Here is a 12,030-nt window from a genome sequence, read left to right on the forward strand (position 1 = left end):
ACACAGCCTGCAGAGGCACTGAGTCAAGACTGGGGCCCGGGCTTTTTGACTCCAGGCCTCCCTCCCTCTTTCTTGACTGCACTTCTCAGCAAGCAGGCTCCTTGGCCTCCACTCTGGGTGTGCAGACAGGGATGCCGGACTTCAGGGCCACTGAGCCCAGGTGGGTCCAGGCCTCCCCAGCTCCCATATCATGGGCTGCAAGGCAAGGGGCCGGCTCAGGCTATAATGAGGCCTGATGCTATCCTGACCCCATGACTGCTAGGTCCAGAGTCTAGCAGGACCCTCCCTGAGCCTCACACTCTCCGTCCAGCCTCCCTGCCTCCTTCTAGGAGATGTGCCGGGAAATTTTTTGAACACTGAAGGGCTGTGCCCTTGTGGATTACACAGGGTCCCAGACCTGGGGACACCCCAAGAGCCCTCCTCCTGCCTCCTGGCAGTCCAGGGCTGGGTGGGCATGAGGGAACCAGAGCAGCTTGCAGTCGGCTGAGAACTGTCCTGAAGGGGGGTCTAGTGCAGGGGCACGAACCTGGATTCAGGAAACAGACCTGGGTTTCAGCCCTGCTTCTGCCACCTACTAGCTGTGTGTGACCTAGGCAAGTCACTTTGTGTCGCCGAACCTCAGATTCCCTGTGTGGAAAATGGGGATGAAAATACCTCCTGGATTATTGTGAGGGTGAAATGAGATTATCCATGTAAAGCTTTTGCCCTGTGCCTGGCACAGAGAATGCTGGCTGGGATTCTGATAGCAAGTCAGCGGTTCCTACTTTCTCATCTTCCATCTCCCAGAGAAATCCTGGCGTCCTGGAATCTGAGTTTGAAAGGGCTGGGGGGAAGTGTAGTCATTTAATTAGCCAACAAAACCTGCTTGAATACTGCTGTGGACGGGAGGCTCACTGTCTGTCTAGATGCTCTGGCCCTCTTCTTGGCACAGGCTCAGCGGATGTAGACAGGGCTGTCCTGTCTTTGACTCCTGGGTGGGTGTATCAGCTGCAGGGCTGGCGGGTCTTCTCTTTTCCTCCCTCCAGGCAGGAGACTTGGGCTCCATCCCCAGACTCAGCCATAGACCTGCTGAATGGCCTTGGGCCTCAGTTTCCTTGTCTATAAAAAGGGGTAATCATAACCAGCCTGGCGGGGTAAGCAAGATAGCCTGAAGGAAAGCCCTCGGTATATGGAATCGTGCTGGCAAATGTCCTTTTTTTGTTTTGTTTTGGCCGAGCTGCGCAGTATGTGGCACCTTACTTCCCCGATCAGGGATTGAACCCGTGTCCCCTGCATTGGAAGTGTGGAACCGCTAGGGAAGTCCCAGGTGAACGTTGTCCTGAGTGGGGCTGCCCACTTGTCCTCTGAATCCTGCCCCCTGCAGCTCCCTCCACGTCCCCACCCCCAGCCTGCTCCCTGCTCCACATGGCAGCGCTGCAGATATGTGAAGACTGCGCCCGTGTGTCCCCCACCCCCCGCCCACCGTGTCTGTGTTTGCAGATGATTAACCTGGCAGAGCCAGGCTCTTTGTAGAGCTCTGTGTGGGCTGGGGGCAGGAGAGGAGGGGTGAGGGGGCCAGTCAGCCATAGTCTGAGCCATCTGGGTCTGCTGGCGAGCTGGCTGGCACTGCCCAGGGGCCGGGCTGGGCATGATCCAGCCTACTGAGTGCTCCCCATGGTCCTCCCCTGGCTTGGAGGCCTCCAGCCCCTAAAGCTTAGTGGGGCCTGTCATCCCAGGAGGGCTTCTAGCCCCCCTTCCCCTGCCTCCCCACCTTCCCAAAGCCCCTCAGTGGAGGACAGCCTTGTGACACTTCGGTGGCCGGAGCTGGACCAGTCCCTGCGGTTCTTGGAGCTCAGTCCCCTGACAGAGAGAGGGGGAAGGCTCCAGGGGGGAGTGGTCTCCGGCAGTGGGGGGCTCCCAGCTGTGGGGTGGAAGGCAGACAGACGGCAGCGGGGGGCAGGGTGCGGAAGGGTGGGAGGTGACGTGACCTGGAGCGTAAGAAGCTGCGCAGGGGAGAGAGGAGAGAGGGGGTGGTAGCTGGAGTTGGCAGGTCACAGGTAGCTGGGGTTGCTTTTCTAGAGGTGAGGCAGGAGCAGGCTCCAGGGGGCCGGAGGGGAGATGGGTGGAGAGAGGCCAGCAGTGGGTGGGATGGGGCTGGGGAGGAAGCAGCCTGGAGCAAGGCAGGGGCAGGAAGTGTGGCGACACTGGTGTGGCAGGAAGTGCAGGGAGGTCCCTGCTGGCTGCCCTTGCTCCTGAAGCACAGAAGGTGAGAGGGCAGCAGAGCCCAGGAGCCAGGATTCTGGAACCGTCCCCCTGCTTCCACTCCCAGCCCTGCGCCTCTCTGGCTGGCCTTGGTTTGCTCAAGTGTGCAGTAGGTAGAAAGGTGGTACCTACCTACCGGTTAACGCCCAGGCTACGCGGGCAGAGTGAGCTGAGCCCGTATCACGCACGTTCCTGAGGGGTTGCTGTGGGCTCCGTGGCCCCATGTCAGTCCTGCCTCAGGGACACGGCTCTCTTTGATCTGCTTATCCACAAGGAGGAGAATCCAGATTCTCTCTGGGGAAGAGATCTCAGGGGCTCTTCAGTGGTTCTCAAACTTCACTGAGCATAAGAATCAGGTTTGGGGGAGCTTGTTACGAATTCAGCTTCCAGGCCCTCTGTCTTCAGAGTCTGATTCAGTTGGGTCCATGTTGGGTCGAGGGATCTGCATTGCTCTCGAATGTCCTGCGTGATCCCGGTAGAGCTTTCCTCAGAACACACTGGAGAACACTGGTCTAGTGGGGCCAGCTCCCCAGCTCGTGAAGCCTCTGCGAAATTCTGACTAGTGCAGTCCCTCCCCTTGTTCACCTACTCTCTGACGGGGAGCTCACTCTCTGCACGCTGGGAAGCCCCTACCTCCTGGTGGGTCAGTTAATAAAAAGGACCTTGGCTCGTCACAGCCAAGACCCACCTCCGGCACCCTCCTCCTGCCCGGCGGGGCCTCGGAGCGCCTTGCTTCCTGGAAGGCTGGAGAGTGTGTCTCCCCAGATGAGCTCCCTGCTTCCCCAGACCTACTGATGGGGTCTCTGGCTCCCTCCCCAGCCTGCTGTCTGTCTGGGCCCCGCTCCAGCTTACCCACCGCCAGCCAGCCGTGGGTAGTAGGGTAGAAGGGGGACTCGCTCCAGGTCTGTCCTCCAGGGTGCTGGAAATCCGCCACCAGGCTCACCTCCCACCTCCTCAGCACATCGCCACGCCCTCCCCCTGCGGGGTCCTCACCCTCCTGTTCTCCCCCTGTCCGGTCTCCGTGCTTCCTTGCCCTGCCTGCTGCCCCTAGGTAGCTGTCTGCTCACTTGTCTGTCTCACCCTCCCAGGGGTGTCTGGGTGGGGGGGCTGAGTGGGGAACGTGAGGCAGGCCGCCAAGGAGTCTGCACCTGGTGACTGGTGCAGGAACCGGTGACCGACTTTCCGCACTCCCTGATGCACGCCCTTGACTGGCGCTGGTTATGCCCCTGGGTATAAAGGCAACAGCTCTTCTAAGAAGGGCGAGTCAAAAACAGAGGGGTTTTTGTCTCGGAATAGAGTGAGCCTGGAGTTTGGGGATCCCAAAAGCCTCTAAACTTCTAAAATTACCTGCTGGGCTCTCCAGCTGCTGGTGGGGCCCAGCCTTGGCCCCTGGCTACATGGAGACCCCGGGGACCCAGAACAGGCAGGGGGAGACCTACCTCTCCCGCCACTGGCATCAGGGGCTGGTCCAGGTCCCGCAGGTTGGAGTTCCTGGGAGGGGAGGAAGGGAGGGTCCAACCAGCCCCTGCATGGACTTTTCTGGACACTCAGAGTCCATCTTCGAGGAGGCCCTGCCCTTCTGCCCAGAACCACCGGTGAGTAATCACATAATTATGGGGTGAGAAGGAAGCACTTGGGGAAGGTGCAAAGCTGTGGTCAGTTCCTTCTCAGGCTTGTTGGCAGGTCCAGGTGATGGGTGGGAGGCCCGGCCTGTCTCACCACCTGTACAGAGTGGCTCAGCGCCGGTGACTCTGGGACCAGCCGGTCACCCTCAAGAGTGACTCTCGCTGCTCTGCCCTGCCCACCCACAAACCCCTCTCTCCAGTCCCCGGGCTGTGGCCTTCACACCTTGGCTCACACCGTCCGCTGTCTGGAGTTCCCTTCCCTGCTCTTGCTGCCAGTTACCGGTTTTCGGGGCTAGGGGTGAGCTTGTCCTCTTGGTTCTTCTCACTGTTTTCCAAATGTTCTATAAAAAATGCATAAATATTGCTGGAAAGTTTCCTCCTTGCTTCTAACAGCAGAATGGTCAAAGGTCAGACCCTGGAGAAGAAGGCCTGGCATCAAATCTCAGCCCTGCTATTTCCTGGCTGGGTGACCCTGAGCAAGTTACTCACCCTCTCTGTGGAGGGTTTCCTCATCTGTAACATGTAGATAGTAATCGTATCTCCCTCATGGGTTGGTTGAGTGGATATATAAAATATATATATGTATATGAGATATAGAAAATGCACACAGGAAGCATTTAATAAATGTTAATAATTATTATAATAATAATTATTATCATTGTTATTATTCTCTGATGGGCCCAGATTATGGACAACTAGGCCTTGGGGCTAAGGCTCTGGGGTGGGAAGTTTCCCTGTGGCTGCTCTGTTGGGACTGTGGGACCGTGTGGCTTCTGCTTGAACCTCCTGCCTCCCTCCCCTCCCCTGCTGCAGCCCTGGGTTCTGGCAGGGCCTCTCCTGAGACCAGTCTCCAAGATGGTTCTACTTGACTTACTTAGTTGGCAAACTTTCAGCTAGTCCCCTCTGTGCCTGGTGCCTTGCTGAACCCCTGGGACCCCAAGAGAACTTAGGCAGGAGCTTTGCTGCTGGACAGTGTAAGGGTAAGGGGAGGAGGACCAGGAACCCTTCCAGCTGAGGGGGATGTGCCTTCAGTTAGGGGTGCACACGAGCTGGGGGAGCTCAGGGCAGGCACCTGAACTCTGGGAAGGCTTCACAGAGGAGGTGACCCAAAGGTCAGTCCTGAAGGCCGAATGGGGATGCTCCAGCTGGACCAGAGAGGGGAAGGCTTGCCAAGCAGAAGGCACAGCATGTTCAAATGCCTGGAAGCTTTCTGCCCCTTAGAATCATAGGGCATTATTTCAGCCTGATGTCCTCCAGGTATCAGATGAGGAACGATAATGAAAGTAACCCTTTATGTAGGTACCATTATTATCCCCATATGGGGATGAGGCGGCTGAGGCACAGAAAGGTGAAGTGACTTGCCCAAAGTCACACAGCTAGTGAGTGGGGGGTGTGGGATTGGAACCCAGACAATCTGACTCCGGAATTCATATTCTTAACCTCCCAAGTGGGCCTTTTCAGCAAGGCTGCCTTTGGTCTCTGCCCAGAGGGGCTTCTTGAGATGGGGGCTGAGCCCTCCACACCACCCCGCCCAGGTGCCCACACGTGCAGGTGCCTAGCTGTGCACCCGCTCTTCACCCCACAGCCCACACTACTGCCTTCTGGGCCCCTGAGCTGGGACACACCTGCCCCATCACTGTTGTCACAGCCATGCCTGGTCGCCCTGATTTAACAGCAAACCCTCAAGAGGGGTGGCCTTCATCAGGGGCCTGGCAGCTCCATCCCAGGGGACCAGGGAGCCTTCCTGAGCCTCCAAGCGACCTGATGCCTCAGTGATGGGGCTTCAGGCATTGGGGTCGTCGACCCCCTGCCATCCCACTCTCTTGGCCAGCCTGTCACCCCGCCAGGCTGGTCCTTGGCAGCCGGGGGACAGAAGAGGGCGTGAGGGGACACCTACTCCTTGCCCTCGCTTGGAGAGCTCCCTTGGTGCTTCTGTGTTTTGCAGTCCGTGGTGGTACCCAGGTGCCGGGGGACAGCAGAGGCGCTTCAGATCACAGTGGGCCACATCCTGGGAGATGCCGGCAGCCCCTACCTCACTGGACTTGTAAGGCTGGGTGGATGGCAGGGCTCCAGGGAGGAAGTGCACCTGAAGGCCTGGAGGCTGGTTTGGTGGGCCCGACAGACCCAGCCTGTCTCCTCTGCAGATCTCCAGCGCCCTGCGGGCCGGGCGTCTCGACTCCTACCTGCAGCGCTTCCTCAGCCTTCAACAGAGCTTCCTGTGCTGCGCCTTCATTATCGCCCTGGGTGGCGGCTGCTTCCTGCTGACTGCACTGCACCTGGAGAGAGACCAGGCCCAGGCCCGGCAGCCAGGCACAGGTACCCCTGCCGCCTTGCACCCATGCCAGGCTCAGGGCTGACCCTATAGGAGCAAGGATCACCACCCACCCGCTGAGCCCCTGGCTAGTTTATTTATTTGTTCATTCATTCATTCATTCATTCACCCGTAGTTATTACGTCTCTGCTATGTGCCAGGCAAGGTTGCAGATGCTGGGGCGTGAACACCAAGTCCGAGCCCCCATGAAGCGAAACAAACAAGAAACAAACAGAAGAAGTAAAAGATAGAGTATGTTCAAGGTGATAAGTGCTACGGAGAGACATAAAGCAGGAAAGTGGGGAGAGAGGAACAGGTGGGGGCAGGGTGCAGTTTTTGAAAGGGTGGTCAGAGAGGTCCGTACTGTGCGGGGACTGAGTCATGCAGCTATCTGGGGAAAGGTGCTCCTGGCTGGGGGAAAAGCTAGTGCAAAGGCCCCGAGGTAGGAATGGACCTGATGTGTTTGAGGACTGGCAAGGAGGCCAGTGTGGCTGGAGCAGGAGCAAGGGGGCCAGTGGTTGGGACGAGGGTGACAGTAATGGGACCAGAGCATGGGGGCTTTGGGGGCCTTTGTAGGGACTGAGGCCTTACACAGAGTGAGGTGGGAGCCGCTTTCTGGTTTCCAGTGCACAAGCCCCAAGGTGTCTGATTTACATCCTAAAAGCACCACTCTGGTGCTGCTGTGTTGAGAACAGACTGTAGGGGGTTAGTGTTGAAGCAGAGAGGCCATAGGAGGCCCTGCAGCTGTCAGGGGAGAGCAGCGGGGCTGGGACCATGGTGGTGGCGTTGAAGGTGGGGAGAACGGGTTGGATCTGGAATTTATTGTGAAAACAGAAGCTAGAGGATTTCGTGACAGACTGTGCCCAGGCCTCGTCCCCAAACACCTTTGCTGCCTCTGGGGCTGGCTGAGCGATTTCTTCCCACAGGGATCCCCGACAGCCAGGACGTGGACAGCAAGGCCGTGGAGAGTGAACGCCTGCTTCCTAGCACAGGTGCCTCCCCAGAGGACCCCTGAGGCCCCTGCCCTGCAGCGAGGAGGTCCCACCTACCCTGCTCGCACCCTTCTGGGCGGCCTCCACTGTATCAGTGCCTCTGCCCACCTTTGACTGCGGCTCCGGGACCCTGGCCAAGCTGCACCTGCCACTTCTTCGCTCCCAGCTAGAGAGCTGGCAGCACCTGTGGCTGGGCTGGGAATTGAGCTGTCAGCACCCTCGGTGGGAGGCCTGAGCCTGTGCCTGCACCCAGCACGAGGCCACGCCAGCCCGGGGTCCTCAGCCTGGCTGCCAGCGGGCCCGATTAAAGTGTGGCCAGTACAAAGCCTGTGGATATAGGCCTTTAGACAATCTTGTTATTTATAGCCTCAAGGTGTCTCTGCTGGGATTAGAAGCAGGAGACGAGGAGGTGGGCGGTCTGGGCCAAGGATGCAGGGCTCCTCAGCCTGGGTCTCTGGGCGTCCCCACCCTGGACCGCCTGCTCTGACCCAGGTTCCCCAGTCTGCAGGGTCAGGAGGGCACAGGGCAGCCCTCTGCGTGCGTTCGCCCTCTGAACTAAAGTGGGGGCTGAATCAGTAGTCTTGAAAAGAGGTTTCTACTCCAGTGCTGGTGTGGGAGTGTGGCTGCAGGAACCAAGGAGGCACTCAGAGGAGTGCCCAGGCCTGCACAGACCCACGCTGGGGGGCTGGCATGGCTGTGCCTGAGGGCCCTGCTCTGCATCCCGGCCTCCGCCCCCACGGGTAGGGCCGGCTCGCTGGGACTCATACTTGCCCCTGGGTTCGGAGCAGCTGGGCGCAGGGGGCCCCGCAGGAGATCAACAGCTTCCAGGCGGGCAGCAGTGGGGAAGCATGTTCTTTCTGCCGTGAGCCTAAGCAGGTCTCCCCTGCCCTGGTGCCCAGCCAGGCAATCACCGTTCACTTGCTGATCGCCGCCTTCGGTGTGCCAGGCTGGGCCTGTCTCCCAGCAGCTGTGGGCAGAGCAGTGACCCAGACTCACACTCACCCCCGACCCTTGCTTGCTCCACCCCTGCCCCCTGTGGTGTCCCCCCTGCCCCTTATGCTGGGTGGGACAGGCTCCAGGAGCTGGAAGCTCCCGTTCAGTCCGCACCTGCCACCCTCACCCCCAAGTCTCAGCCCCCGCTCAGGAGCAGCCGTCACCAGGGTGACCTCCCCCTGCACCCACGATCTGATGCTTGGCGCTCCTGAAACGGCTGGCCCCGAGGTTAGGAGAGAAAGGATTCATGAGGATGCATGGTAAGGGTTCTGCACCCAGTTACAGTGTGGTGCGGGGGAGGGGCGCCGTCCCCACACCACCAGGCGATTCTGTGACTCCCGCTGGGGGTCCTACAATTCAACTCGACTCTGAGACTGTCTACCCAGAGATAGCATCAGATTCCGCAGGGTAAGGGTGCAGTCCTACAAGACTGTCCCTGCCACCCCTGTGCCACGCTTCAGATGCCAATCACAAGTCCAGGCTGCGACCAGTTGTAAATCCAAGGTTCTCACAACCCCTTCCTTGGGTTCCATTAATGTGCTAGAGAACTTAGGAAACCCATTTACTCACTGTATTGCCAGTTTATTATAAAGTATAGCTCAGAAATAGCCAGATGGAAGAGATGCATAGGACAGGGGATGGGGAAAGGGCGTGGAGCTTCCATGCTGTCTCCAGGCACCACTCTCCCCAGATGTCCACGTGTTCACCAACCCGGAAGCTCTCCGGACCCAGTCCTTTTAGATTTTACGGAGGCTTCATTACTTAGGCATGATTGATTAAATCATCGTCACTGGCGTTTGATCTCAATCTCCAGCCTCTCTCCCCTCCCTGGAGGTAGTTGGCGGGGGTGGTGGAACTGAAAGTTCCAACCTAATCACAAGGCTGGTTCTCTGGCAAGCAGCCTATCCTTAGGTGAGTCCCAAAAGTCACCTCCTTAACAAAGGAAAGACACTTTCAGGGCTCTCATCACCTAGGAAACTCCAAGGGTTTTAGGAGCTCTGTGCCAGAAACAGGATGAAGACCAAATATATATTTCTTATTAGAAATCACAGTATCATACTTGGTTTCTTCTGAGAAGGAGGCAGTCAGTCTGTGCGGGATTCACTGGCTGTGTGACCCGGGCCACTTCCTGTCCTCTCTGAGCTGCAGGCTCCCCAGCTATATTTAAGAGGTGTGTTGCATGTGATTTTTCTAACCTAGACCTCGTGTGATTTCTCACGGGCTGGGTCTAGGTCCACAGAAGCCCAGCTCCAGGATCTTCTTCCCTACAATCCTGGGGAGGACCCCTGTGAGATTCAGCTCCCAGGAGATGGGCAGGGGCTTCCCAAGAGTCATCAGCTACCCCCACCTCTCCCACCTCAGAGTCCTCAGGCTGGGGCGAAAGATCAGAAACCTCATTTATGCCAGTTCCAGAAACATGCGTTGGTACCAGTGGGTGCCCATCTTGGTGTTGGGCAGTGACTCCAACCCTGCCCTTGGACCTCACAGCCCCAGAAGGAACAGGGAAACATTTGGCTGGGCCAAGTGAGGCACACCTATGGGCAGAAGAAGGGGTTACATCCCTCAGAAGCTTTGAGGAGTCGGCCTAGGAGCTGGTAAATAGCCAGAGAAGGTGTGGGGAAGGGAATCCCTGGTGGATAGAACAGGCAAAGGTACAGGGGGTGAGGCAGAAGATATGTGATGAATCACGGAGAGGTGTGGTGTGGTCAGAAAGGAGGGGGTATGTGTGTTTTGGGGGAGAGAGAGGAAGCAGGAGAGACTGGCTGGGACCAGAGGGCTCTGATGCCAGCTGAGGAGCTGGGGCTTGAATCCTGTCATCAGGGTAGTTCTTTCTGACTCAAGTGCTTTCTGGGGTTTGGGTTGCCAGGCAGGGCAAGGTGGTGCTTTCTGGGACTGAGCTAGACAAAATGCCTCACCAGGAGTTTATACTATGTTATCATCCAAAGTGTTTTGAGGCGGGGCAGGAGCAGGGGGGGCGCTGGTAGACTCTGGGAGGAAGAGACCAGTATCTGTTCTGCAAGCAACCCAACCCCAGCTGTACTCAGCTCCCACCCCTTGCCTCTCTGGGGCTGGTCACTCAGACCTCACTGTGCTGAGGTCACAGGTACAGGTCTCTGAGAGCCCAGCCACTCAGGCTAGGCAGGAGGAGTGGTCAATAGAACACATCTTTCTGGCCAACAGGGCACTTGCTGGGTGTTCCCAATCCCTGATACTCTGGACTCACTTGTTGGGAATGTTGATGAGGGAACACACTGCTGAGCAGGACGAGGCCCTCAGACCTGATCTGCTCACATCATGTGTTAATTGCTCTTCCTGGACACACGCTGCATTCCAGCTCCCAGGTGTCATCCAGGTATGCAGGTGTGCTTGGTCAGTGTGCATGTGCCTGTGCGTGCTCATTTCTGTGTTGGTGTGTGAGCATGTGAGGAGGTGTTTATAGGGTCTGGATGAGAAAACTCTTCTTCCCCCCTGACCTCAGGCTTGGAGGGTTAAACACGTGCCTTGAGATGGTCACCCCAATCCTGGCTTGTCCCCCTGCAACACCAGACATCAGTCTGTTTCATTCCCTGAAGAGTCTATCTTTCCTCCATGCCTGGGTGGGCCTGTGAGCTTTCTGGTTTAATGCAGCTGCAGGAGGCAACCAGAGGTTGCTGGAGCCAAGCCTTATCTGACACAGGGAGGTATGGGACTGCACGTGCTCCTTCTGTGTGACCACATCAGTTAAGGTTGTAGGGTGGCGTGCAACAGAAACTGACTGATATCTTAAGCAAAAAAAGGGATTTGTTGAAGACCTCAGGAGCTCACAGAATCTATGGGAATATTGGAGATTCAGGAGCCAGGGCTCCTGGGCCATCTTATTGGGACATTTTCTCCCTATTCTTTTTCCACCCTACTCAAGATTTAAAGCCCTGGATGAGAGAGTCCAGTTGGAGCCTATGCCCATGCCTTGATTTATAGCTCCATTAAGACCAGGAAACCAGGGTGCACTTAGGAAGGGAAATGGACATTGAGCATCAAAATAAAACATCAATGAAAGAAAAAAAGACCGAAAAAAAAAAACAAACCCCACAAAAACCAACGACTGTGTCCATTACAGTGATCCTGGGCAGGCCACTGGCCTTCTCTCAGATGCAGCCTCTCATGGGACAGGGAAGAGGCTGGACTCAGTGTCCTTCAAGGGATTCTTCACTTCTGATAGCCTGAGTCCATGATCAAAGGAGATTGGAGCATCTATAATTCAGAAAGTGTTAAGAATGTTCAAAAGACAGAACAGGAACTTCTGTGTTAGTGGGGACTCAGAGCCATCTGTTCTGAGCAGGAGAGAGAGGCAGAGACGAAGCGTTCTGAGCAAAACTCGTGAGGCAGGCCCAGGCTGGGGGATGGAGGGGCTCCAAGAAGTCCCCAGCTTGGCAACAGCAGGAGCAGAGAGGAAGTGTCCTCTCCCTACCTGTGGGTGGTGACCTGTGGAGAACGTATTCAAAGGGTGGAGGGAAATGGCACAGGGAAGCTAATGGAGGGTGGAGTCAATTCGGGAGAAAATGCCTTTACCAGAAGGGCCCGGAGAGGAATCTGGCTGGTTTCTGAGTCACGCAGAGCAACAGATACATGATGCAAATCAGCACACACTTACTGAGCACCTGCTAAATGTCATTTAATCATTCAATCACAAACATTCTCTGAGCACCTCCTCTGTCCTGGACAGCGGAAGTGAATCAGACAGCGTATGGGCCCTTAAGGCTCACGATCTGTTGTTGGGCTGGTGGAGGGGAGTGGTGGACTCATGTACAAACATAATCAGCACAGTGAGTTTGATGTGATGGAGGAGGGATACACAGGTTACTCAAGTAACCTAGGGGAGGAAATGACA

The 12,030-nt window shown here is 56.9% G+C and overlaps 1 protein-coding gene across 1 annotated transcript in view; it reads left to right on the forward strand.

The window, feature by feature from the left end:
* SPNS3 (sphingolipid transporter 3 (putative)) overlaps window positions 1–7,480 on the forward strand; it is a gene marked incomplete at its 5' end in the record, with an annotated part of 67,796 nt that extends 60,316 nt beyond the window's left edge. Inside the window, 3 exons of the mRNA XM_036837810.1 lie at window positions 5,812–5,910; window positions 6,011–6,182; window positions 7,104–7,480. Of these exons, the coding sequence (XP_036693705.1) occupies window positions 5,812–5,910; window positions 6,011–6,182; window positions 7,104–7,192 (360 nt within the window). The remainder of the gene's footprint in view (window positions 1–5,811; window positions 5,911–6,010; window positions 6,183–7,103) is intronic.
* Between the last annotated feature and the right edge of the window lie 4,550 nt (window positions 7,481–12,030).

This window comes from Balaenoptera musculus, chromosome 20 (genome assembly GCF_009873245.2).
Source record: "Balaenoptera musculus isolate JJ_BM4_2016_0621 chromosome 20, mBalMus1.pri.v3, whole genome shotgun sequence".
Taxonomy (NCBI): Eukaryota; Metazoa; Chordata; class Mammalia; order Artiodactyla; family Balaenopteridae; genus Balaenoptera; species Balaenoptera musculus.